Below are 24,534 nucleotides of genomic sequence, written 5' to 3'. Positions count from 1 at the left end.
CCCCAGAAATCAGGACCCCAAGAGTAGAGTCCTGGGGCTGCTTGGGAATAGGGGGAGTGAGTGTGCAACCAGCCTATGAAGAGATGAGTTCCCCTCTGCTGACTCTGTATGCAAATTATGCAAATGTATGCAAATAGACAGCCTAGTGTGAACTTTCCATATTGGCCCTTTCCCCATTCTGTGTGGTCTGATGCGTTTGTCCCTACCCGGTGTATCATTCTGCTTCTGGGGGGTTGTGAGTTTGGAGGTCTCCTGAGGAACCAGTAGCACCCCACGTACAACCTCGTCTGTGCTAGCATCTTCCTTTGTGTGTGCCTTTCCATGAGACCAGCTCTCTGTTTTGTTTTATTCTTTAATTTTTTTAAAGATTTGTTTTTATGTATGCATACAGAACTGGGGTACAGCCAGAGGTGCAGGGGCGGGAAGCAGAACAGGCTGACTGATGAAGTACACTGCTGAGGGGAGCAGCGGGGGTCAGGAGGGTCACCTCTGGGGTCGGGGATCGAACTAATGCTGCAGTGGCTTTAGCTTTTTTTTTTTTTTAAAGATTTATTTATTTATTCATACAGAACTGGGGTACAGGCCAGAGATGCGGAGGGTGAGAGGATTCACCAGAGACAGAGTGGGGAGCAGAACAGGCAGATCGACGAAGTACACTGCTGAGGGGAGCAGCGGGCGGGTCAGGAGAGGTCTGCCGCGCCATGTGGTCACCTCCGGGGCAGGCGGGAATCGAACTCATGCGGAAGCGGCTTTAGATTCTCAGTGCCGTGCTTTAACCCGCTGCACCACCAGGGAGGGCCAGCTCTTCATTTTCATATGACCTAATTTGTCAGCACCTCCACACAATGCATTTTGTGATGCTTCTCAAGTATTTTCTCATGCTAAGGCCAAGGAACTATTTTTTGTCTTTCCAGAAACTTCCCTTTAACATGTAGAGCAGCCTCTGACTCCAGGTTGCTTCTCTGCCTGGCACAGGGGATGGCTGAGATCACCTCCTCGTCCCAACGGGGCAATAAGCTCCCACCGATGCTGAGAGTTTGGATCCTGCTTTCTTTCCGCTTTCTGCCCTGGCCTCCCCAAGGTGAGTCCCACCTCATCTTTCAAGCCGGTTTTCCCGTGAACCACACTGATCGTTGTCTCCATCCGGCAACCATCTCGACACCTCTGGCAACCCCCTGGGAACACACAGCAGAAATCGCGCATGGTGCCAACGAGCTTCCGTGGGCGCCTCTGCCCAGGAACAGCAGCTCCCCCAGCTCAAAGGGAAGCACGTTAGGTGACAGAACAACCTCCAGAGACCTGGTGGTAGGAATCATCTTCTCAGCACAGATGACCGTGGGCATGCTGGGCAATCTCTCCCTTCTTTACCATCAACTCTTCCTTCACTGCGCTGGGTGCCGGCTGAGGTCCATAGCCTTGATTCTCAAGCATGTGGTCCTATCCAACTCCTTGGTCATTATCTCTAAAGGGACTCCCCAGATCGCCTTGGCTTTTGGGTGGAAACCCCTCTTCACCCATGCAGGCTGCAAGTTCCTCCGGTACATGGAGCGGGTGGGCAGGGGCATGTCCATTGGCACCACCTGCCTCCTGAGCATGTTCCAGGCCGTCACCATCGGCCCCACGGGCCCCTGCTGGAAGAGCTGGAAAACAAAATGCCCCCAGTACCTCGGCAGCTCCATCCTCCTTTGCTGGGTCCTGTGCCTGTCGGTAAATGGCGTCTTCCCTCTCTATTTGTCCTATGCGCCCAGCAAATGGAGCAGTAAAAACATGACCAGGGAAAGGGATTTTGGAGACTGTTCCACCAAAGACCACGATGACACCACAAACATACTCTACACGTTGCTCGTCGTCTTCCCTGAACTTTCATTCTCCCTGCTCATCCTCTGGGCCAGCGGCTCCATGGTTCTCTTCCTGCACAGGCATCGGCAGCGGGCACGGTGCCTTCACAGGACGCGTGCCCACTCCAGATCCTCTCCCGAGACCAGAGCCACCCAGAGCATCCTCGCCCTGGCGAGCACCTTTGTGGCGTTTCATACCCTCTCCTCCATCATCCACGCTTGTGTCGCCCATTTTCATAATCCCGGCTGGTGGCTGGTGAACCTGACTGCCTTTCTCTCTGTGTGTTTTCCCACTGTCGGCCCTTATCTGCTTATAAGCTGTGACTGTCGGGTCTCCAGGTTGTGCTTTGTGCGGGTCAAGTTTAGGAGATGCCCCCATCTTACAGGAAATAGGTAAGTTGTATATTTGGGCACAGTATTTGGTGGTTAGCTCAGTGGTCTCTCAGAAGGTCAACACAGACGCTTGAGGAGAAGCCACTGTCTCCCTGAGGCGCCGACAGCGCGGATGGCCTCAGCTGGTGGAACGTCAGATGCAATGAACTCCCCACATTTTGGGAAAGCCATTGGCTGACAAGCCAGCAGTGAGTTCTGTGGGTCCCCCTAGGGGAGAGGGGCCACCGCAGTGGGGGTCCTGGTTCTGTGGGGCTGGGTATTAAGGGGGGAAAGCCATGGCACGCGGTAGGCTGCGTTAGACGTGGGCATGAGCAGCTGGTTCCGTGTCTTCATACAGCGACAGTCGCGTTAGCATGTGTGTCCACCCACTGCGTGCATTTAGTAGGTTAGTGAGCCCAAGGTCACCGCTAGGTAGTCTTCTCGAAAACGGGGAGGTCAGGGCCAGAGAACTGATGCTGGAAAGGCCGAATGGCCGCCTGCCCAGCGCGAGAAGCAGAGCCGCCAACAGGCCAAAGCCAAAACCACGGGCTACGGCCACAGCTAGACAACAGGCCTGCGGCTGATCGGAGGACAGGCCGAGGGAGAGGGGCCTGCGGGTTCTCACTGAGCCTCAGAGCTGCAGGAGCCCGGGGGCCCAGGCACAGCCATCTGGCTTCTTCTACAAGCAGGAACACAAGCGCTCACTGGCGTCACCAGTGGTGGGACCTCACCCTGCAGGGTCCCCAGTAGCACAGCAGAGTGCGGTCACCTATCAGCAGAGCTGGCCAGCAAGGGTCACCACTCATCACCAGGAGTGATAAAGGCCTGGACTCAAGAAACCCTTTACGGAGACACGGACTTAGGTGTGCAGAAATGTCTCGACGGGAATGAGGCAGTGCAGAGCCGGAGCTCCGAGTCTGGCCTGCTCGTCTGCAGACAGAGCCCCAGCAGACCGGGAGAATGCTGCTGCTCCCCCCGCCACTGGGTGGGCACCGGTGCTGGCAACCACAGGCTGCATGGGTGCCCCTACAGGGAAGGGGGCAAGGCGAAAGATGGATCTTTCACCTCCTGCTTCACTTCCAGTAGCTTCAGCCGCTGAGCACAGCACAGCCAGTGCTGATGCTGCCAAAAAGCTGCTTTTCCGGGTTTCTCAAGCTGCATTTTTAGACCTTTGAGTTATTTCTTTTGAAGAGAAAAATGTATAGTTTTTATACCGGCCTTTGATTTTGACTTGAGACCGATGACTTGTACGACTGTCATTAAACACCCCAGCCCCTGCAGCACCAGTTCCATCCACCGCCTGGGAGGGACCCCCAGGGCGCAGCAGACCTCTCCTGTCTCCCCACTGCTCCCCTCAGCAGTGGATTTCAGTGGCTCCACCTGTTCTGCTCCCCACTCTTGTCTCTGGTGACTCATCTCACCCCGCGCAGCTCTGGCCTGTAGCCCAGCTCTTGTGTGCATAAATGAATAAATCTTTAAAAATAAAACAGTAAACTAAAATTTAAGTTCCAGTCAAATTTGTCATATTTAAAATGTAAGTGTCTTTATTAAAATGTACCTGAATTATAAAGAGAGAGAGAGGGAGAGCTCTTATGTGGGAGAGGTTTTTAGTACCTGAGGAGGGCAAAGACTTGAAAGGAGATTCATGGAGCCGTGCAGTCAGTATCTGCAGTCAGTATCTCGACCCCCACCTCCCTCCAGCAGGACCCTGGTCTCCAAAGCCAGGCCCCAGGCGTCCCCACCTACGCTGGCATCCACACGCCCAAAAATCAACAATAAAAGTGACTCGGAGTTTAATCTGAAATCTGACCCAGAAACTCTCCAATAACGTCCTTCTCCCCACGCACCTCCTCCATGGCCTGCGCCCCACAGTAAACCGCGCAAACTTGGATAAGAGAGCGAGTTCACGCGCTGTTTTCCGTTTGGGCCGCCCGAGCAGATCACCCGCGCCAGCGCCAAGGAGGGCGTTCACCTCGTGGCCCCGCCACGCGGACGCTGCCCCACCCGCCCGCAGGCACACTGGGCCCGCCTCCCCTCCCCCGGCGCCCTCGGACCTCTGAGGGCTTTGCCCCAGGAACTAGTGAGCCTCTCCACAAAGGCGGCTTCCCGGTGCCCACCCTCCGCCGAGACCCCCGTGGGCGGTCGCCAGGGACGCCCCGAGCCGGGCAGGGTCCACTCGGCGTTTCCAAGGAGTCGCGTTCGGGGCGGGGCCGGCCCGTGACGTCACGAGGTCGCGCCCATCGTGGCCCCCACCCGCCCCCCACATCGGCTCAAGGCGTGAATCGAAACCATTTTGGGGGTCTGACTGGCTTGCGACGAAGTCCGCAGGAGCCGGGCCGGTCCAGCCAACGGCTCCATCCCGTCTAGCCCTTTGCCAAAGATGGCGGCGCCCTGGGCCGAGGGCAAGCGTACCGTGGGGCCGCCATCTTACTGCAAGTTGGGCCGTACGGCACGGGGGTCGCCAGTCGGCGATGGAAAGCGCCGAGACGGCCGCCGGGGAGGACAGACGCCAGGCGGTCAGCGGCACGGTGAGCTCCGACACCCGCGCGGAGCGGGGGTGGAAGTGCGAAGGCCGGCGTGAGGGCGTGGCCGGAGGCCGGTGGGAGGGCGGAGCCAGCGGCGCGGGCGGAGCCAGCGGGAGGGCGGAGACCTGCGGGGGGCGGAGCCAGCGGCGAGGGAAGACCTGCGGGAGGGCGGAGCCAGCGGCGAGGGCGGGGTCGTGCGAAAGACTGCAGGTTGTGGCCGGTCCCCTCCCCCGGGGAGGCGTGGCCGGAGACCGGTGGGAGGGCGGAGCCAGCGGCGCGGGTGGAGACCCGTGGGGGCGGAGACCTGCGGGAGGGCGGGGCCAGTGGCGAGGGCGGGGTCGTGCGAAAAGTTGCTATTTGGGGCCTGTCTCCTCATCCGGGAGGCCGGTGGGGTGAAGCTTCGCTGTGGGTAAATATCCCCTGGGAAGACAAAGGACATTGCAGGCTGATTCAGTAAGGAGCAGTGCTACTGCCCTGTGGGCATCATCCCAAATGCAACAAGAACCACACAGAATCTGCTACTTGGGCGCCCCGCGGGGTCGTCGGGTAGGCAGGATCCAGCGTGTGCCCCTGTACCAGACCATTTAGATATTCGGTACAGTTTAAGCTTTTCCTTTTAGCTGACCTAGAAATAACAATGCTATAAATATTGTTTTAAAATAACTTCTTGAGACGATGAAATATTTATTTCCTGAACAATATAATCACCTTATGGTGGAATTCATCTGCATTTCAAACTTCTAAGGGGACTAAGTAAAACTGTAATTTTGATTTTGAGGCTTGGATGGGAGGAGAGACTCTTCCCTTCGCATGTAGCTAGACAGTTCTAAGCTTTTATAAACCTCGGATTAAATAGGCTTCCCCGTCAGCCCCCTAACTTCTCAAGCAAAACAACTCTAAAAACGAAAGCCCCGTCCCTCTACACGAGCTCTCCCAAGACGGCTCCATAGCCACAGCCCCATGACACAAACCAAAGATGATCATTTGTCTTATCTTGCTTGTAGATTAGCGAAGTTGATGTGAAAAGCTGACAGGGTCCACCCAAGCCCACCCACAAGTCATCATCACAGAGCCACCGATTCCTGCAAAATGGACCAAAGATGACTCTTCAACACCTCCTCTCCGCTCCACCCCAGGACCAGGTTCATTTACCCCAACTACTACTGACTGTGGCATCCCTCAGCCTCTGCCACAAGGCTGGTGCCCAACTCCCTCCTTTTCCCACACACAAACAACTTACGTTATCCATTCCATAAAACCCCAAAGCAGGTGCGCAGTGAGGCTACTGCGGAAGCTTTTCAGGCTGTCGTAAGCAAACACTAAGCCAGTGCGCCCATCTTCGTGACTCCCCGCCTCCCCTCAGGTCTGACTCGTGCCCATCCCCATGGCCGTGTGCCACATCTGCTACCAGCCATTTAGCCATTTGCACCCGGAAGGACAACTGTCCTTTTGGACTCTCCACCATCCTTCCTCCGCACGCGTTGGGGCCACCTTCCAGGCCAGTCCCGATTTCCACACCACTGTTAACTAGGAGCTGCTAAGGAAAGGCTGTCCAGAAGGCACTGCACAGGGAAGAGTGCGCGTCTCTGCCCAACGCTTAGTCATCTGTCTTTCTGGGCCACCATGATCCCGACTTGACTCCCTCAAATGGATGCGGCCTCCCCGGGCTGGCATTGGACAGGGCTCAGGCTGGAAGAGGAATCCAGTTTAATCCCAGGTGTGAGGTGCAGGCAGGAGGAGCCTTCCCTGCCCAGCACCCAGTGCTGCTCAGCGCCCAGTGCTGCTCAGCGCTCCTCGACATTCACAAACTCTTACAGAGCTGCAAGAAACGCCTTTAGAAGAGAGAAGGGCAAAACTACCGCCTCCTTGCATGAATTTCCATGAGAAGCACTAGAAGGACGCACAATAAACCAGCGCATCACGTGAGGCAAGAGGCCGAGGAAAAGCCAGCTGGGCCACTCTGTGCCCTCAGTGGTGTTTTGAGCCAGGTGACTCTGACTGATTCACACAGTGTCATTCAAGACCCGCTGCTCACGACAGGCCTGCGAGCTGGACATTAAAGACAAAGCCAAGTAAAACTCAGAGTTAAGTGCCTTACTCAAGACATAGCCTGGGTTGGCAGGGCAAGAGGTGGCTCAGGAGCTGAGTGATGTCAGACCTGCTCTTAACTGAGCACCTGTGTCACCTCAGGAGGGCGGAGGCCTGCGAACAGGTGAAGGGCGATCTCTGCTGGAGCCGCAGGGCGGCCACATCTACATAGGACATTACCCTCTGTCCTGAGAAATGGAAACCACCTCTTCCTCCGCCCCAGCTCTCCACACTTTGGAAACGACATCTCTCTCCGTGTCGCACTGTCTAGCCCAGTAACTGTGTGATCCTCGTCTGCAGCCACTCACGTGGCTTTACCAGCTTTCAGTCTTTAAATACTAAAATTTAAAACCACTCATCAGGAAATTTCTCATGTACTTGTGGAAACAAAAATGGGCATTAAAACATAACTTGTCATGTTTAGTAATGTTGAGTCCCATTGAGAATGATCAAGATCAAATGCTAGTTCAACAGTAAACTGGCATCGCCCCTGAAGTTTAGAGCCAGTTTACCACACTTACATGCTCTGGAAAGATTAATATAAAGACCCACTTAATCCACCACCTCAGTGCTGCCTCCAGGAGACCCTGGGATTCTTCGGTTTTGCTCGCACTGTATCCTCAGCTTGGGAACACAGCCATATCCACAGAAAGTATTTGATGATCCTCAATAAATGAGGAAGTGGCAACAGTGTAAGACTGTGGTTCCATAAATCCCTCGGTATAATATCAACCAATATATACTTAATATAAACACCCAGTTCTGAGGTAAATCATTCACTTGGGGCTGGTGAGACAGAATCGACACATACAATTCCTACATCATACCACTATTAGCCTATTCAGGGCTTTTCATTCACAGCCATATTTCTGGTACATATTACCTAACATGCTTTAAAATTTCTGACTGAATTCCTCTATTGATAAACTATGCTTCCCTCATTTGTAACACAATAAAGCAATTCATGTGTATGTGTTTAGACTTCACGGTTTATAGAATTTATCAATATATACTTGACAGCATTAATGAACTAGAAAATTGGGCTTACCCACTTCCATGTAGGGTACTTCTGAGATCTACCTATTGGTTTTCTGTGACAAAATATAAGATGCAATTGACGACTGGAGGCAGGACCACATTCACTGCATTCGTAAGGTTTCCGTTCTGTGCAAATCCACTGTTGTCTCCTATGGGTGCACCTCTGATCACAGGCTGTCCCACTAGGACCACATTCCTCTCCATCAGGAGACCTGGGATATTTAGTGATATCTGAGGGGCTAAAAAAGACACTGGCAGAGCCACTGAATTAACTATGCTCTTTTCCTGCATGACAAAACTGGCCTGGGATGGGCCGTGTCTCTCAGAGGAAGGAATCTCTACCTTGACTGAATGAGTTCTCTGATGTTCATTGAGAACTGACTTACTTCTGAATGATTTTCCACATTTATTGCATCTATACGGTCTCTCTCCTGTGTGGATTCTGATGCACAACGAGTTGTGACTTCTCGATAAAGGTTTTCCCACACTTCTTACATTCATAGGGTTTCTCTCCTGTGTGGATTCTTTGATGTTTAATGAGACCTGTCTTCTGGGAACAGGATTTCCCACAAACATTGCACACAAAAGGAGTCCTTCCTGTGTGAAGTCTCTGATGTACTGTGAGGCATGTCTTCTGGCTGAAGCCTTTTCCACATTCACTGCAAATGTAAGGTTTCTCCCCTGTATGTACTCGTATATGTACCATGAGATTTCCCTTCTGAATGAAGCTTTTTCCACATTCACTGCATATAAATGGTTTCTCTCCTGTATGTGTTTTCTGATGTATACTGAGCAGTGATTTCTTAAGACTTTTCCACAGTCTGTACATTCATAAGGTTTTGCCCCGGTATGTGTCCTCTGGTGCTCAGTGAGTACAACCTTTCTGGAGAAGGCTTTCCCACACACACTGCATCGATGGGGTTTCTCCCCTGTATGAAGATTGTGGTGATCACTGAGCAAAGACTTCTTCATGAAGGCTTTCCCACATTCCCTACAAATATGTGACTTCCTTATTTTTTGAGTTTTCTGTTGCTTGAAGACTTGTGATTTAGTGCTGACAAGTTTTTGGCATTTGGAGAGGTTAACTTCAGGTTGACCCTGTTCATGATTAGCATGGAGAAAGGACTCCCCAGCTTCAATAAACCCAGCAGCAATTTTTTTCTCACAGCCTTTGCTCTGCTCAGCTGAAGTCAAGTTTGATGTCATATGTCTTTTATGTAAGTCAAACAGGGCATGACTTTCCCTTAACACAAAGTGATTTCTGCTCTGATGAACAGAATTTTCAAATGTGCTGTGTTTGTGCCATAGTTTTGGAACATTCTCCATGCTCTCTTTTTGTAAGTGCTCTGACAAATGATCATCAAATTTTGAGACATCTATGAAAGAAAAGAACAACAAATTCTTACATCATCTTGATTTGATATAAGGTATCTTAAACTACCTTTGTGACAAAATTAACTATAATTTAAAGTTATATGTAAATACAGCTTAAAGTTCCTTGCACTTTGGGGTAAAGATAAAAAACAACAACAAAAACCCAGTAATGTAAAAAACAACAAAAGGTAAACACACTGTGAAAGTAAGTTCTTGACATGACTGCGCTTGGCTGACTTCTAATAAGGCCTTCAGAACACTGACTGCACAGTGCCAGAGGGTACTAGGAGACACTGGCGAGGGACACCAGAAGCAAACTTCAGAGACGGGCTACTCCCTGTTCAGACCTCACTGATGCCTCCTGTGTACCAGCCTTGGAGCCAGTGCTGCAGACACATCCTCAAGTTCCCGAGCTTTCAATGTAATTCATTAAAACCACTTCATGGGACACACAGACACGAGGAAGAGCTACAGCTGTGGAAACTGGTGGGAAGGAGCAATGAAGGCAGAGAAAGGTGTTCCGCCGAGGGAAGACGGGACGCCTTGGCTGGACTCATGCTTGCTGTCAGCTGTGGGAAGGAAAGAACGAGAACAGAGAGCTCTGAGCACAGCTAACTTGCAATGTACAAAAACCAAATCCTGGCTTCCAGTCCCCGTTCCAGCTCCACCACTGTACATGCCAGCTCACTCTGCTCACCAACCCCCAACTGCTCAGTGCACCATTCAGCACTTTCTCCTCTCCCACCGCGTACCTCCCTCCCTAATAAATGTTTCTTTACAAAACAGCCAGAACTAGACTGAGGCCTTCCCCTTCCGCTAATTCTGAGCCACTCCCTCTCTGGTACCACAGCAATCTCCTTCCAGGCTTTTCTGCTTGTTGGAAGTGACCAATTGCGGAGATTTACTCACACTGATGGGACTTGATAAGGGCAGTAATAAATTAGGCCTTGCATCCAAGGGTGATAAGGCGGTAATAAACTGGGCCTTGCATCCGGGATGGGACTAGATGAAGGTGATAACGAACGGGGCCTTACATCAAGGGATACAGCGATGAGTACCCCTTTGGAATCTGAGCTTAGAATCTATATAAGAGACCCTTCTCCCCCATAGGGCTGGCAGTAGCTGCGGACCCACTCTAGGGGCTCTGTCTCAGCTGCTGCTGGGGAGCAATAAACTCTGTTTGCTCAGCCTTTCTGCCTCGTCTTTCTTGCTGCTGCTCACAGAAGCTGGGACAAAACACTGCCCCTCCCCTGCCAGCTCCTATCCTTTACAGTAGCTAAGTGATCCTTTCAGCATAAATCATGCCACATCAGGCCTAATCTACTCAAACTCCCTAATATCCTAATATTCTTGCCTCTCAGTAGAAACAGAATAAAAAGGCAGAAATGTCTTGTTCCTTATGGGTCCTGCTCTCTCACGCCCGACAATGACCTTGACCTCATCTCGGGTCATTTCCTTCCTGTTCCATCCAAACAGGCTTCCTAAAATACCTCACACACTCCTGCTCAGGCCTTTAATCTTCTATTGTTTCACTCTGGAACATCCCTTACCCAGGCAGGGCCCTGTTCACATCTGCATCCTCCCTCAAATGCACCTTAAAGATTTCCAATTCCCAAATCTGCAGTCCAAGCACTCGACTCAGTGATGCTGCTTACATGTACCTCAGAGTAATGTTCACCCCCCAACTTTCCCCTCAACCTCCACCTACTTCTTCCTTTAAGAGCCCACATGACCTAGATGTCAAATTACATCCAGCCTGTGTAACAGCACAGCCAGAATCTGACCACCACCCGCCATCAGCAGGGATGGGGGCACCTCCACCATGCGCGCTCCTGTACCGCCCACCTTCCACACAGTCGCCGAAGAATCTTTGAAGATGTAAATACCTCCCGCTCCCCAGCACTCCTGACCCGTGTTCTCGCATGTTATTAGCAGTGCAGTCACCGCCTGACGTGCCTGGGGCTGTAGAACGTGTAGTCCCCTGCCTGGAGACGTCTCACCAGCCACCTAACCACTCAGAGCCTTCTACACAGGTAAGTGTCCTTTTGCAGGAAGCGTAGCCAGGCCGCACTCCCGTCCCGCCACACACCTCCTGGGCACTCATTTGTTTCAATGATTCCACTTGTGTCTCTTCCCTCAGAATCAAGCTACATGGTCTACCTGCATGATTTTCCTCGCTGCTGTTACCCAAAAGAACAAGCTAGGCTACCGAAGCATCGTTTAAAGGGGGTGGATGGAGGTCGCCACTGTGTGGAAGGGGCGCACCAGAGAATTAGGGAAGAAGGGAACTGTGACCGGGAGTGGCCAGACTCCCTGGCCTCCGGCCTGGGGAAGGCAGCACTGCTCTCCACTGACAGCTCGCTCACTGGGACTTAAAGTCAGAACCCAAGGGGGGGAAGTAAACTATTGCAGAGTGTGACCACACTGGTAACATCTGTAAGAGGGATGGAAGAGCATAATTAGCACACAAAGGATCTAACTAGAAGTGGGCAGGAGGGCCTAATTGGGGCAGGCTGGAAATGAGCACAGAGACTATTAAAATCCCTTTTCTAATTAGAGTGTCGTGAACAGCTGAGGCCTCGGAAGGAGTTCACGGAACATGTACGGGCGAAGCGAAAGTCCAGAGGGATGGAGGGGCAGACAGGAAGGGGGCGGGACGCTGGCACAGACGGGCGCTGTGGGGACGAGAGCAGCGTGTGACACTGTGGGAGGCGGGGGTACCCCTGCAGGGTGACAGCCCCGGGAACAGGGGACCAATCAGTACAGTAAGTTCCAGAGAATTCCTGGACAGCTGCCACTGAAGAGGCACAGGTGTGGTGGTGGCAGCAGGGAGCTCCAGGCTGGTCTGCAGGGAAAAGGGCTGCGCCCTGCAGCCGCTGGGCAGGAGGTGCCCCGGAGGTGAACATTATCTAAATGTCTAAAGTTTGTGTTAATGACATGGAGATAACTATCTGGAACTCTCCTGAGGACCAACAGTTTTTACTTCATAGAGAAAAGAAAGTTTAGGAGAGAGAGCAGATCTGACCAGAAAATGGGAAATGGAACTTTCGAGAACCTCTGAGTGGGGACCGAGAACAGAGAAGGAAGCCCATGGAGGCAAGGACAGAGGACCCCGGAGCAGAGTCAGAAAAGGAAAGATGGGAGAACCCCATCTTTCTGAGCAAACAAGCACATGATGTAGAGGAAATAAAAAGGATTCAGGCCCAGGAGAGACCCTGGGTGTGTCTCTGGACTCCCACATAGAAAAGAGCCCCCCCTACTCCATCAGGGTGCACCTCCACACCTGCCCCTGCTGCCCCTCGCTCACCTGGGCAGGGGACACCAGACACAGACACAGTGAGGGACGAGGGGTACGGGTCCCTCTATCCAAGCAGGGCTGTTACCTCAGGTGAGATACTCACTCCTTGGGGGCCAGAGGGAAGGCTGAGACTCCACCACCTCGGAGCACCACAGACACTCCAAGGCTTTCAGAAGCTGAGCGTGGAGAGGCCACTGGCAGGACCTCTTGAGCGACAGGGGGGCACTGCCTTCACCCAGGGACACCAGGTGGCTGTAGGTCTCCTGCATCACCTCCCGGTACAGGGCCTTCTGGGCGGGGGCCAGGAGCCGCCACTCCTCCCCGGTGAAGCTCACGGCCACGTCGGCGAAGGTCAGCGGGTCCTGTCACGGCACAGGGGACATGTGAGAGGCCTCGCAGGCCAAGGACAGAGCCTGACGCGTTCCCTGCTCGCTTCACTGTACCATGCACACTGAGTCGTCCAGAGGGCTTTTGTTTCATGTTATGGAGGAGTAAATATTAAAATGACAATAAATCTATAATGTGCCTTAAGTCACACAACCACACATTTCAGTGTAAGTCTCTGTAATTTATAACTTGAGCCCACGTGATAATCTAGAAAGGAGACCCAGAAAGCCACTTGGGCGGTGAACCAAGCCCTCACCTCCCGTCCCCAGTGTCCCTTGGCGGGAGGCCGCCTCACAACCCCCAGAACGGGAGTCATCCAGTACTGCCCCCCATTTCCCTGAGTCACCAAGTGGGTTCCTGCAGGGGCCTGTGAGGAGCCCCCAGAACCCCTCCGTTCTGCATTTATGAGCAGCTGTTCCTCAGGACTCCGCTCCCGTTTCTTCCAGGAGGGACATAAACAAGATGCCGCGCAGAGACCAGGACGGGCCCTACTCCCCCCTCAGACCTGGAATCCACGACAGGGACGCTCCTCTGGGGCTGTTAACAACCCGGCTGTAGGGCTGCTCAGGCCCTGCTGGCAAGGTTTCTCCTTCCAGCCGAGCCGTCCTTTCTCAAGGGCCTCTAGAATCAAGGCCACCCCTGGAGGGGGGGGCGGAGAAGCGAGGCCTGCGCCTGCTCAGCTCACGGGGGGTGCGGGGTTCCCCCATATCTTGAGCCTGTGCTGGGAACCTTAGTTTCTCCTCACAGCTCGGCCTTAGTCCCGGCTGCTCAACAAAATAAACTCGGAACAAATAGAACAAAATCAGGGAACCTCCATCGCTCTCCTGAGAACCCGCCGAGGGAGCGAGCTGCTCCCAGTGCGCCCTCTGGGTCCGCTCCGCCTGCGCCCCAGCTCTCAGGCTTCGCTCAGAGGCTGACCCCCAGGCCCGGGGTTCTTCCTCCTTCCCTGGATGCTCTTGCTCCCGGGAGCCAGGACCTGTGGGTGCAGAGAACCCCATGAGCGGCCCAGTGCCTGCAGCCCGGCCGCCCGCTCCCCAGCTCCGCGACAGGGCCCCTGACCCCGCCTGGGCCGTGACCCGCTTCCCCGAGGACGGGGTTCTCCGGCCTCAGAGCTGAGCTTCCAGGTGGGGTGCAGGCTGCCTTCAGTGTGTGAGGGGAAGTGGGCGTCTGAGACAGGGCACGAGGGCAAGAGGCAGCCCAGGCCTCAGCAGGCCGACCTCATGGATGTGTGAGGAAGGAGGGGACCTGGGCGCCGTTCTCCTCAAGACAGCTGTGCACAGCTCTGCCTCCATTTCTTTCTGCACCCCATGAGTCCACGCTCATCTGGAAACCAAGGCGGTGGGAGTGATGGCTGTCTGAAACCGCTGCTGCTATTCCAGGAGTTTTTAACGCACACAGAAATAAATGAGAAGGTAGCGCTGAAGCTGAAGTGTTTGCTCTAGAAAAGCAGGGAGCTGGACGACAGGTGCTTACACTGGTGCGCTCAACTATCAGGTGAAGCGGCCAGCAGTGACGGGCCGCGGGCGCCCGGGGGCTCATCTGGAAGGAGATGGTCCGAGATGAACCCCCAAGGGTGCCTTTAACACCCACCAAGCATTCTCCAACTGCAGTCACACCGACCAAGGCGGGTGGGAGTGACTATCTGGGGGGCCCCCAGACACCACTGGGGTGCTTCAGTGTTTTCTTCTGGATCTGCTCACCACTGGGCATTTTGAGGAGCCTACGACTCAACTTGCTTCTCCACCACGGGTTCCCACAAGCTACGGGCCACTCCGATGGGGATCGCCCTCACGAGGTGGGCTGTTAGCCAGCTGTCCCAGCTGACCCTCTCCACTCACCGCCCCGGCTCACAGTCCAGAGATGAGGGTGCCCCAAAAATGAGGGCAGGGAAGGCCACGTGGAGACACCAGTGCTGGCCTATCCTGCGACACTGTCCACAGTCACGGAACACACTTTTCTGACCTCAGACAGACCAGAGGAGAAAACACCACTTCTCCAGAAGCGCTAACTCCGTCTGACCGACGTTGAGCAAAGCAAGCCTGACGTCGAAACTGCAGAAGAGCCCGCCCTGGTGGCGCAGGGGTCACAGCCCAGCACTGTGAGGCTGTCCCTCTGCTGCAAGAGCTGGATCCCCGGCCAGGGAGTGAGCCCCAGGGCGCAGCTGACCTCTCCTGTCTCCCCGCTGCTCCCCTCAGCAGTGGACTTCAGGGGATCCGCCTGTCCTGCTCCCCACCCTGTCTTTGGGAATCGTCTCAGCCCTACCCCCACCTCTGGACTGCATCCCAGCTCTTGTATGCATAAATACATTTTTTAATTGAAAAAGATAAAGTAAGTATAAAAAATCATTCTGAACGCATCATGTACAACTGCATTCATGTACAACATGGCAAAACGCAGAAGCAACGAAGAAAACCCCAGTGGTCAGCTCCTCAGATCAGATGATAAAACACAAAGAAACTGGTGTGGGACACAGGGTGGTAATTCAGGGCGGGGGGTGCCGATGGAACTTCACCTTACTTTAAGAAAATTCGACTTGAGCCACCGGGACGGATGGACGCCAGGGCTCCCCAACGCAGGATACGGGCTCCCTCCAAGGGGTGGGCACCAAAGAACCCCAAGATTCCCTCAGAAAAGGTCAAAATGAGGGGAAGGGGTAGCTCCAGCAGGAGCCCCAAACGTCCAAACCCCGTATGTGACAAGGGGCGTCGCTCTGTGCGTCCAGTCCCGTTAAACTTAAGAGCTGCTTCCAGACGACCCCACTGGGAGCCCCACCTCTGCCCCAGCCGCTGGGGCTTAAGACCTTACGGCCCCTCACTGCACCCCTCACTGCACCCCTTATCGCCCTGGACAACCCAACCGCACGGCCTCAGCAGCAGCAGCTCTGCGCCCCCCAAACTCCCTTCCAGGAGACCCAGGGGGAGCCCCCAAGCCCGTCACCCACATTTGCCCAAAACAACACCGCCCCCACATATCCGGACCAAGGCGACAAGCCCTCCACCCTCCACCCCGATTGGGACCCCGGAACCCCATCCCCGCACCCGGGAGTCCGGACCCGCAAACCCCATGCAAGCGCCGCTGCCCGACTCCCCCATCCCATCGGGAGCAAGCGCGCCCCGCGTCCCCGCCACACGCAAACCTCCACTCTCCGGACACTCCCGCAGGCTGGACTCGGCTTTCCCGGACCCAGCCTGCGCCTACGGCGGCCGCGGAGGACAGGAGGCCTGGGGCGTCCCTCCGCCTGTGCCCTGCGGGGGCGCAGGAGACTGTCTGCACGCGGCGCCTGGGACCTCGGCGGCGGCCATGTTGGAAAACGGCCGTGCAGAAGCGTCGGGGCGGGTTCGGGACCAGGAGCCAGACCGAGCAGTGGGCAACGCCGCGGCCTGAGCACCTTTCCAGCACCTGGGCACGTTTCACTGTCGCCCGCATCACAAGGCACACACGGGCGGTGTAAGTTGTCCTCGGCCAGCTACTGTCCAAACAGTGTGTCCAGGGGCCACCACGCCCTACGTGAGCGCTAACCTGCTGTCAGCTCACGCCGACTAGAAACCGTGTACCCAGGGTGCCCTGGGACAGCAGTGGCCAGTTCCCAGGACTTTCCCTGTGAACAAGATGGACAGGTGGCCTGCACAAGTGCGTTAACTACAGGAGAAATGAGGACAAATGATCGCGACAGACAGGCCGGCGTCCCCTCTTTCTGGAGCATTCTCAGGTCGGCAGCTACCAGCAGAGCTGGAGCTTGGAAAGGTGGCCGCTGTCGGGGGTGACAGGAAAGGACAAAGAAAGGCATTTCGAGGCCAACCCTTAGGAAATCTCACAGCCGCCTCTGTCCTCCATTCTTCTTATCCCTTTTATCTACCCCGAGAATTCCTTTGCTGCTCTGTCCAGTTGTGACTCAATTATTTGGTCTGTGATCACAGCCTCTGGGGGAGATCGTTGTAATGGCTGAAAATGTCTCCCATGGCTCATTCCCTTAAGGATAACATCCAGTTCATTCACTTCCCAAACCAGAATATAACTGACTGTGCTGAGATACAGTATCATTTAGCAGCACTCTGGAACAGAAGTTTCTAGATACTGTTCATCTCCATGCCTCCTTTTCAGTCCAAGCAGCTAGAGGTTGCTTGTTGGTGCGATTTGGGGGCATAGACCCCCAGCTCTAGGACCGCCTGGTCCTTGAAATTGGCCTACTGTAAACAAGGACCTTAAATTTTACCATTTTAGTGAAAAAATGACCAGTCAGCACTAGCTGGGGAAATAACACATGTACTGACAAAATAACTCGCTAAGGAGCTTCTGGTGGCTGAAGAGGCCCTTCCACTTCCTGGAGATACAGGACTCCTGCACAAGAATGCCCACGGGGCCTGAAGCCATGTCCCATCTTGTTATGAAATGAATTGTTACTCCAAAAATCTTAATCCCAAGTGTAACCTTAGAGAGGTGACCAGGTCTCGAGGGTGGACCCAGTGCAAACTCCTAAACAAAATGGCTACGACCCCTGCAAGCCAGCTCTTCCTCTTGCTCCCCTTCACTCGTGCCAAGAGACCAGGTGTAATGGTGCAGTCACCAAAGCCCATTAGCAGTGAGGGAGCTTGAGCAAGGCCCTGGGCAACAAAGTGCCAGAGGTCAGGCAGATGCGCCAGCTTCCAGCCAAACCTGAGGGAGGAACAGAACTGCCTGGCGCTCGCCCCTCAGGGGGCGTGAGCATTTCACTCTCCTGGTTGTTCCTTCATCTCCCCATTCCACACACACAGTACAGGCTCCCATGACTTCTCAGCCTTTCGGCTAAGAGCAAGTGCACATTCTAGGTTTACCAAACTGACTCAGTTACTTTTCACCAGAAAGCCCAGACCCTTTATTCATTTGACTGGTACAGTGGAGCGAATGATGCACATCTGCGTTAACAGCAAAGTAATCTGGGCACCAACACACAATTCAAAAGAGAGAACCGACTCTGCCGGATGGCGCCTGCACACGTCCCTCCGAGGTGACACTTCCTGGATGAACATGAGCGAGGAAGCTGGGTGAGCACGTATCCACAGATCTCAGCAGACCTCTGCCCATCTACTGGCTTCCGGGAACATAAAGTAAGACGTAGTTGACTGCGGAAGGCACGACTACGTTCACCGCGCTCTTAAGGCTCCCGCCCTGTGCCAAGCCACTGTGGAGTCCTGAGGGGGCCACTCTGGCCACAGGCTGGCCCACGAGGACCACACCCCTGTCTGCCAGGAGCCCCGGGATGTGAAATGAAGGCCCGGGGGCCACAGAAGACACAGGCACGGTCACGGGGATGACAGAGGACACGGGCACAGTGACGGCGTTGACGAGGGTGTTCTTTGCCAGGGCGCCGCGGGCCTGCGCTGGGCCATGCTGTGCCGCGGGAGGGCTGCCCAGCTTGCCAGGGTGCCCGCCTTTCTCTCTGCTGTGCACTCTCTTATGCTTCAGGAGCCAAGACATGAGGACAAAAGTTTTCCCACATTCACTGCAGGTGTAGGGTCTCTTGCTTTTGTGACTGACTTGATGGCTGACGAAGTCGTTTTTCACGCAGAAGGTTTTTCCACATTCGCTGCACACGTGTGGCTTCTCGCCTCCGTTATTCTGCTGGTGCGCGATGAGGTCTGGCCGTGTGATGAAGCGCTTCCCACACTGACTGCACATGAACGGCCTCTTGCCTGCGTGGATCCGCATGTGCACCTTACAGTTCCCCTTGGACATGAAGCCTTTCCCACAGCAGCCGCAGAGGAAAGGCTTCTCCCCCGTGTGGCCCCACATGTGCACCCTGCAGCTACCCTTGTAGAGGAAGCCCCGCCCACAAACGCCACACACGAAAGGCTTCGCTCCCGAGTGCGACCGCATGTGCACCGTGTAGCTGCCCTTGTAGACGAAGGTTTTCCAGCAAACGCTGCACTCAAAGCGTTTCTCTCCTGTATGCGTTTTCTGATGGGCACTGAGCAGAGACTTTCGGATATAGGCTTTGCCGCAGTCAGTACACTCGTAAGGCTTCTCCCCGGTGTGTGTCCTCTGGTGTATGGTGAAAAGGAACTCTCTGAAGAAGGCTCTCCCACACTCCCTGCACACAAGAGGCTTCTTGGTTTTTCGAGTGTTCTGAGGATTGACGAATTGTGACTTAGATATAAGTTTTTGATTTTCAGGGAGTTTCGTTTGGGGCTGACACCGTCCCTGGGGAGCATGGAGGAAGGAGTCCCCGTCTCCTGTGGGCTCAGTGGCGCTCTTCACATTACCACTGCTGCTCTGAGTAACTGAGGTGAAACCTGAGCCCACGCCTGTCCTGTGTGAGCCGAGCAGGCCGAGATGCTCCCCTGAAGCGGGGTGATCAGAGCTGGGCTGTGCAGTACCTGCCCCCGCGCTGTGCTCACGGCCCAGTCCCAGGCTGCTCTCCGCGCTCCCCTTTGGTAATGGTGCCTGCGCATAAGCTTCAGTTTCTAAGGTTCCTGGAGAAAGAAAAATAAATTCTTACATCATCCTTCCATCGTAAAAATAGAACTTTTTTTTTAAGTTGTATTTTTCAATTTCAGGAACTGGGGTGCAGGCCAGAGGCGGGGGGGGGGTAAGAGACAGAGTGGGAAGAACAGCAAGAGGATTCATTGAAAACCACTGCTGAGGGGAGCAGTGGAGAGACAGGAGAGGTCTGCTGTGCCCTGAGGAGACCTCCCTGCCCGGATAGAGCGGATAGAACAGGCTGTAGGGGTCAGAGTGCTGAGACTTAACCCTAGACTCCCAAGGAGGCCCAACATACAGATATTTTTAAAGTTTGACAGATTCTTCTATCAAATGACTACACATAAATTGACAGGCTTAATATTCCTATGAATGTAACGTCACTGATACATAAACACTGTAAAATGTTAAGAGCCTGAGCAGGAAAGCGAGCTTAGGTAACCCCGATGACCATGACAGCCTTGGCTGTCCAGCTAAGACCTTGAGTGGCACATACTGCACAGCTGAAGCTGCGCAGGGTGAGGGGACCAGCAGCAGTTGGCACAGACCAACCCCAACCCACTCAGGTCCTCACAGGGGCTCCTGTGGGCCAGCCAGGCCCTGATACTTGCAGCTCACCCAGCCATTAGGCAAAACCTCTTTAAAGGGCAGATACAAGACAAAGGAAAAGCTGCAGGGGATGAAACTGCGGGCTCGTGGACTCCACCTGAGAGGTACTGAGGAGGCTTTTGGCATCAAGCCTCTCGTGAATCCCCTAGTCAGCTACGTGTGGCTTCGGCTTGGACTGCGGTCTCTGCGCGGTGAACCCTATCTGGGTAGACAGATGCCTGGTCTCACACTCGTCTGCACTCTCTCAAAACTCGCCTCAGCTTTGTCTCATTCTTTCTAAAACTAAACCTGGCTGTTGTTTCTACACCTGCCTGCCTCTGGGTGACGTCCTGACCTCTGAGCTCAGGGGTGAAGACCCACCAGCCACATCAGCCTGGTGCCCCGGTGCCCTCACTGCGCTTCCCTCTCCTGAAACCCAGCTGAGTGTCACCAGACCAGTCCTACCCAGTCTCAACAACTGCCCCTGCTGTTTCTCTAACTCACCTGAGAGGAAGTCACAGTGCATTTCGCTGTCCATCGTCCATGGATGTTCTCCTCCTCCCAACTGGCAGAGCCATTCTGGTGGGTGGGCTCGGACACCTAGTCACAGACACGACAGACAGACATGGTTGGGTGGGGGTGTGGGGGGCCCTAGATGTCACATGTGAGGACAAAACAAAACTGACATACACAGGAGAACCAACTCCCCAGCACCTGCTGTCAAACCCCAACACTGCTCCTGGCCAACCCCATCCGGGCCTGGCCCAAACCTGTGCCAGTGAACTTTCCACACGGGCACCAGCTCTGTGACACCAGGGCTCACGGACATTGTGTCCCACTCTGTCCCTGTTTTCACAAGCACCCGCCGCAACAGCATCAGTGACACAGGGCGGTTCACCCCCAAGACCTCCTACCTCCCCCCAGCACAGACGCTAACAGCCCGGAGGATCTATCCTCAGCTTCCAACTGCACATGTACTGACCAGAGGCCCCAGGCTGCCGACTCGGGTCAGTCACCTCCCGAGAAGGGCTCACAGACTTGGGGACGCACCTGACCACCGGTGACCAGCCTGTGGAGACACAGACGGTGCCACCCCGACTGTGGACAGGAGCTGAGAGGGTGGCTGAGGGGGGTTTGCTGTCAGTAAGGTCAACACCCTTCATTTTCCTCCTCTTATCAAAGGAGAAAGGGGGTGCGGGGACTGTGCCAGAACCGGATGTGATGGCCACCTGTGCACAGACACTTCCTGATCTCAAACACTCATGCCCAGGGGGAAGGGCTTTTCTCCCAAGAGGAAGAGAACACACGTCTCAGGACCCAGAAGACAGAGACCCCTCTTCACAGGACCCATCCCCAGAGCCTTCACAGGACCCCCGGGCCCGGCCTCACCCAGGGACACCAGGTGGCTGTAGGTCTCCTGCATCACCTCCCAGTACAGGGCCTTCTGGGCGGGGGCCAGGAGGCGCCACTCCTCCCGGGTGAAGCGCACGGCCACGTCAGCGAAGGTCAGCGGGTCCTGTCACGGCACAGGGTCACGTGAGGGGCCTCGCCAGGCCATGCCCCTTTTGCTCTATCACACAGTCCACATCTAGAGGGCCTTGGGATTCATTCTCACATGTTGAGGAGGCAAAAATTAGATGACGAGTGAGAGCAATGGTCTCTGCACACTTGCTCACACAACCACTTTCATTCAGTTTCTGTAATTTATAAAGTTAATACATCTTATTGTGTGTGTGTGTGTGTGTGTGTCTGTGTGTGTGTTTATACACACCACCAGCGACATCGTAGGTGAGAGTTCACGGCAGTATCACCACACACTGTACATAAACACAGGCTGGGCCTTCCCGGTGCGCAAGGACTGTCTCGGCACTATGAAGCTGTCCACAGACACAGAGCCGACCCCTGGGGCGCAGCAGGCCCCTCCTGTCTCCCGCTGCACCCCTCAGCAGTATATTTCAGTGGATCTGCCTGTGCTGTTCTCCACTCTGCTCCCCGGCAAGTCCTCTCACCCCGACACCTCTGGATTCACCCCAGTTCTTATATGCACAAATGTATAAATCTTTTTAAAAAGTATCTGTTAATTGTTGAAATATAGATTACACCATAAAAAGTTGTCTGTTAGACAAACAAAATATAAATGCACAAAAATACTAAATTACACACAAACACCAAATTCACAGGCATTTTCATAAAGATAAATGAACAAGCAGCACTTCTGGTGATCCCCACACGCCCAGTGGCTAATTACTATACTGTACGAAACAAGGCCGGGCCCCTGGGGGCGCAGCGGGTTAGAGGCAGCCCCATGAGGGCCGCAGCCGCCGCAGCACGAGTTCGATGCCGGCCAGGGGGTGACCCCTGTGGCAGAGCAGGTCTCCCCGTCTCCCCGCTGCTCCCCTCTGCAGTGCGTTTCAGTCAGTCTGCCAGTTCTGCACCTCCGGCTTGTACCCCAGTTCTGCATGCATAAATAAATACTTAAAAGAAAGAAAATGCCCAGAAAGTACCAAAGATACAAAGAAAGAAATCTGAAATAGAAATCAGTGAACATGGGTGGGGAGAAAGGTCTCCCCAGCACGCGTCACCTGCGCCTCCATCACGTCCAGCCTGGGACCCACCACGCCAGCTGCTCCCGGCGCGTCCTCTGGGTCCGTTCCACCTGCGCCCCAGCTCTCAGGCTTCGCTCAGAGGCTGACCCCCAGGCCCGGGGTTCTTCCTCCTTCCCTGGATGCTCTTGCTCCCGGGAGCCAGGACCTGTGGGTGCAGAGAACCCCATGAGCGGCCCAGTGCCTGCAGCCGGGCTGCCCGCTCCCCAGCTCCGCCGTCAGGGCCCCTGACCCCGCCTGGGCCGTGACCCGCTTCCCCGAGGACGGGGTTCTCCAGCCTCAGAGCTGAGCTTCCGGGTGGGGTGCAGGCTGCCTTCAGTGTGTGAGGGGAAGTGGGTGTCTGAGACAGGGCACGAGGGCAAGAGGGGCAGGCCGCCCTCGGACAGCTCAGCTACAGAGGAACATGATGAAGGAAGGGATCTGGGTGCTGTCCCCCCAACCCTGAGTGGAACTCCCGCTCAAACGATGTGTCCTGTGAGCGCGCATAGCACTGGAGAAGCTGGGAGCGGAGACCATGGTAAGTTGCCGTGAAAAAGGGGTGCATATGTGGGCCAGAGCACCTGCCCCCGACGAGACAGCAGCCAAAAGCCCGGCCAAGGGCCCCCACAATACAACGCGTAAGGGTCAGCGCCCAGCACAAGACGGGCACTGTGGGTTCTCACACCCCAAGGACAGCTGCGAGACCTCAGGCTCCCGAAGCCACAGACGTGGGGTTTATTCTATAAACTGGGCAAACATACCTCACCCGGACAGCGTCCCGGGACGGAACGCAGAGGGCGGTCACCTGTCACCACAGCCAGACAGCTCTAGCCAGTAGCGGTCATTGGGCAAGCTGGTCAGCCCTGCCCGGGAGTGAAGGCCACTACTGGTGCCACAGAGGGGTGTCAGCGACACCAAGTGTACACAGCTCTGTGACAGGCTCCACTGCACCAATAGCTCCTGACACGCCAGGCCGGGCTTCCCGCTCCTCCTCCCGGAGGTCAGCTGCCAGCTGCTGCTTCTCTTCCTTCAGACGCTGGGACAGTATCTCTCAGTGCCCAGCAGCCCTGGGTGTAAGCCTCTTTCAGGGTGCCCCACCCGCAAGTCTCACTGGACCATTCTTCTGTGTTTTTCAAAAAGATTTATATGGCCCGCAGTGCCGGTTGGTCCTGGCTCGGGAGTGACCCCCAGGGCACGGGAGACCTCTCCTGTCTCCCCGCTGCTCCCTCAGCAGTGTACCTCCTCGATCTGCCTGTACAGCTCCCCACTGCCGCTGGTGAATCTCTCACCCCCACATCTCCCTAGCCTGCACCCCAGCCCTGTATGCATCAGTAAGTCTTAAACACACGCGAAGTAAAACTAGAAACGGAGGCCCCTGGCAAGCCCCGTAAACCTGTCAGCTGTCACCAAGGAAGGGGGCGGCTATGGGGGCCTGGCCCTGCGCTCACCCTGGGTGAGGACCAGCCAGGGCTGTAAAGCGGGTGCCCAGGACTGCAGCCAGCAGGGCCCGGGGGGAGAAGAGGCGACTGGGGTGCACTCACCCAGCCGGGCGACACCGGGGGCTTGGCCTCTCTGCCTGGCGCGCCAGGGGCCGGCCACCCGGCCAGCCCTCCGCAGAGGCGTTCACGGGTTATCGCAGGCGTCTCTCAAAGCCACCAACCCTCACCCCCCCCGAACCCCAATCCTCTCCCAGCCTCAGGAGCCCCCAGACCCGAGTCACACGTTTCCCCGCAGACAGCTCGGCGCCCCACGTCGCGATCGGCCGGTGGCGCCCACGCCCCCATCGCATCGGCTCCCGGGTCCCCCGGCCCGCCCGCCTGCGTCCGGAACCCCGCTACACCCCGGAGGGCGCCGCCGCCCCCGAAACGCCTTCAGCTCGGCGCCGCCCAAATCCCCCTTCCACGTGGGGACCGAGCGCGCCCCCGTCCCCGCGCCACCACACACACCTCCACTCGGCAGCCCAACTTCGGGCCCCAGCGCGCACCGGC

At 55.3% G+C, this 24,534-nt stretch overlaps 3 protein-coding genes across 7 annotated transcripts in view; 1 reads left to right on the top strand and 2 right to left on the bottom strand.

Annotated features, from left to right (window-relative positions):
* Positions 1–1,329: 1,329 nt before the first annotated feature.
* LOC101620892 (vomeronasal type-1 receptor 4-like) lies at positions 1,330–2,775 on the top strand. The gene is made up of 2 exons (XM_004694058.1): positions 1,330–2,118; positions 2,716–2,775. The coding sequence occupies exons 1-2, from the start codon at positions 1,330–1,332 to the stop codon at positions 2,773–2,775; spliced, it is 849 nt and encodes a 282-aa protein (XP_004694115.1).
* A 2,969-nt stretch (positions 2,776–5,744) lies between these two features.
* Positions 5,745–15,985, bottom strand: LOC101620428 (zinc finger protein 350-like). The gene is given in 5 exon segments (XM_004694057.2): positions 5,745–8,306; positions 8,308–8,668; positions 8,671–9,267; positions 12,637–12,895; positions 15,959–15,985. Coding segments are annotated over 5 exon segments (1,647 nt in total). The 3' UTR covers positions 5,745–7,903.
* Positions 15,986–17,758: 1,773 nt separating this feature from the next.
* Positions 17,759–24,534, bottom strand: part of LOC101620189 (zinc finger protein 350-like) — a 15,059-nt gene continuing 8,283 nt past the window's right edge. For 3 of the 5 annotated variants that reach the window (XM_012733589.1, XM_012733592.1, XM_012733590.1), the window contains exons 2-5: positions 22,547–22,715; positions 21,354–21,480; positions 20,469–20,564; positions 17,759–19,369 (exon numbers count right to left, since the gene is read on the bottom strand). In XM_012733589.1, the coding sequence (XP_012589043.1) occupies positions 17,982–19,369; positions 20,469–20,564; positions 21,354–21,480; positions 22,547–22,558 (1,623 nt within the window). In that variant the 5' untranslated portion in view covers positions 22,559–22,715 and the 3' untranslated portion in view covers positions 17,759–17,981. Of the gene's footprint in view, positions 19,370–20,468; positions 20,565–21,353; positions 21,481–22,546; positions 22,716–23,307; positions 23,337–24,492 lie in introns of those variants that run through there. The other 2 variants (XM_012733588.1, XM_012733593.1) reach the window with 2 other exon arrangements.

This window comes from Condylura cristata, unplaced genomic scaffold (genome assembly GCF_000260355.1).
Source record: "Condylura cristata isolate star-nosed mole 26May11 unplaced genomic scaffold, ConCri1.0 scaffold00041, whole genome shotgun sequence".
Classification (NCBI taxonomy): domain Eukaryota; kingdom Metazoa; phylum Chordata; class Mammalia; order Eulipotyphla; family Talpidae; genus Condylura; species Condylura cristata.
This window is presented reverse-complemented; position numbering and strand designations above follow the sequence as displayed.

Coding starts and splice junctions, on each gene's coding strand:
- LOC101620892 (XM_004694058.1), top strand. CDS start 1,330: ATGACCGTGGGCATGCTGGGCAATCTCTCCCTTCTTTACCATCAACTC. Junction 2,119..2,715: donor ACCTGACTGCCTTTCTCTCT/GTGTGTTTTCCC, acceptor CCGCCTGCCCAG/CGCGAGAAGCAGAGCCGCCA.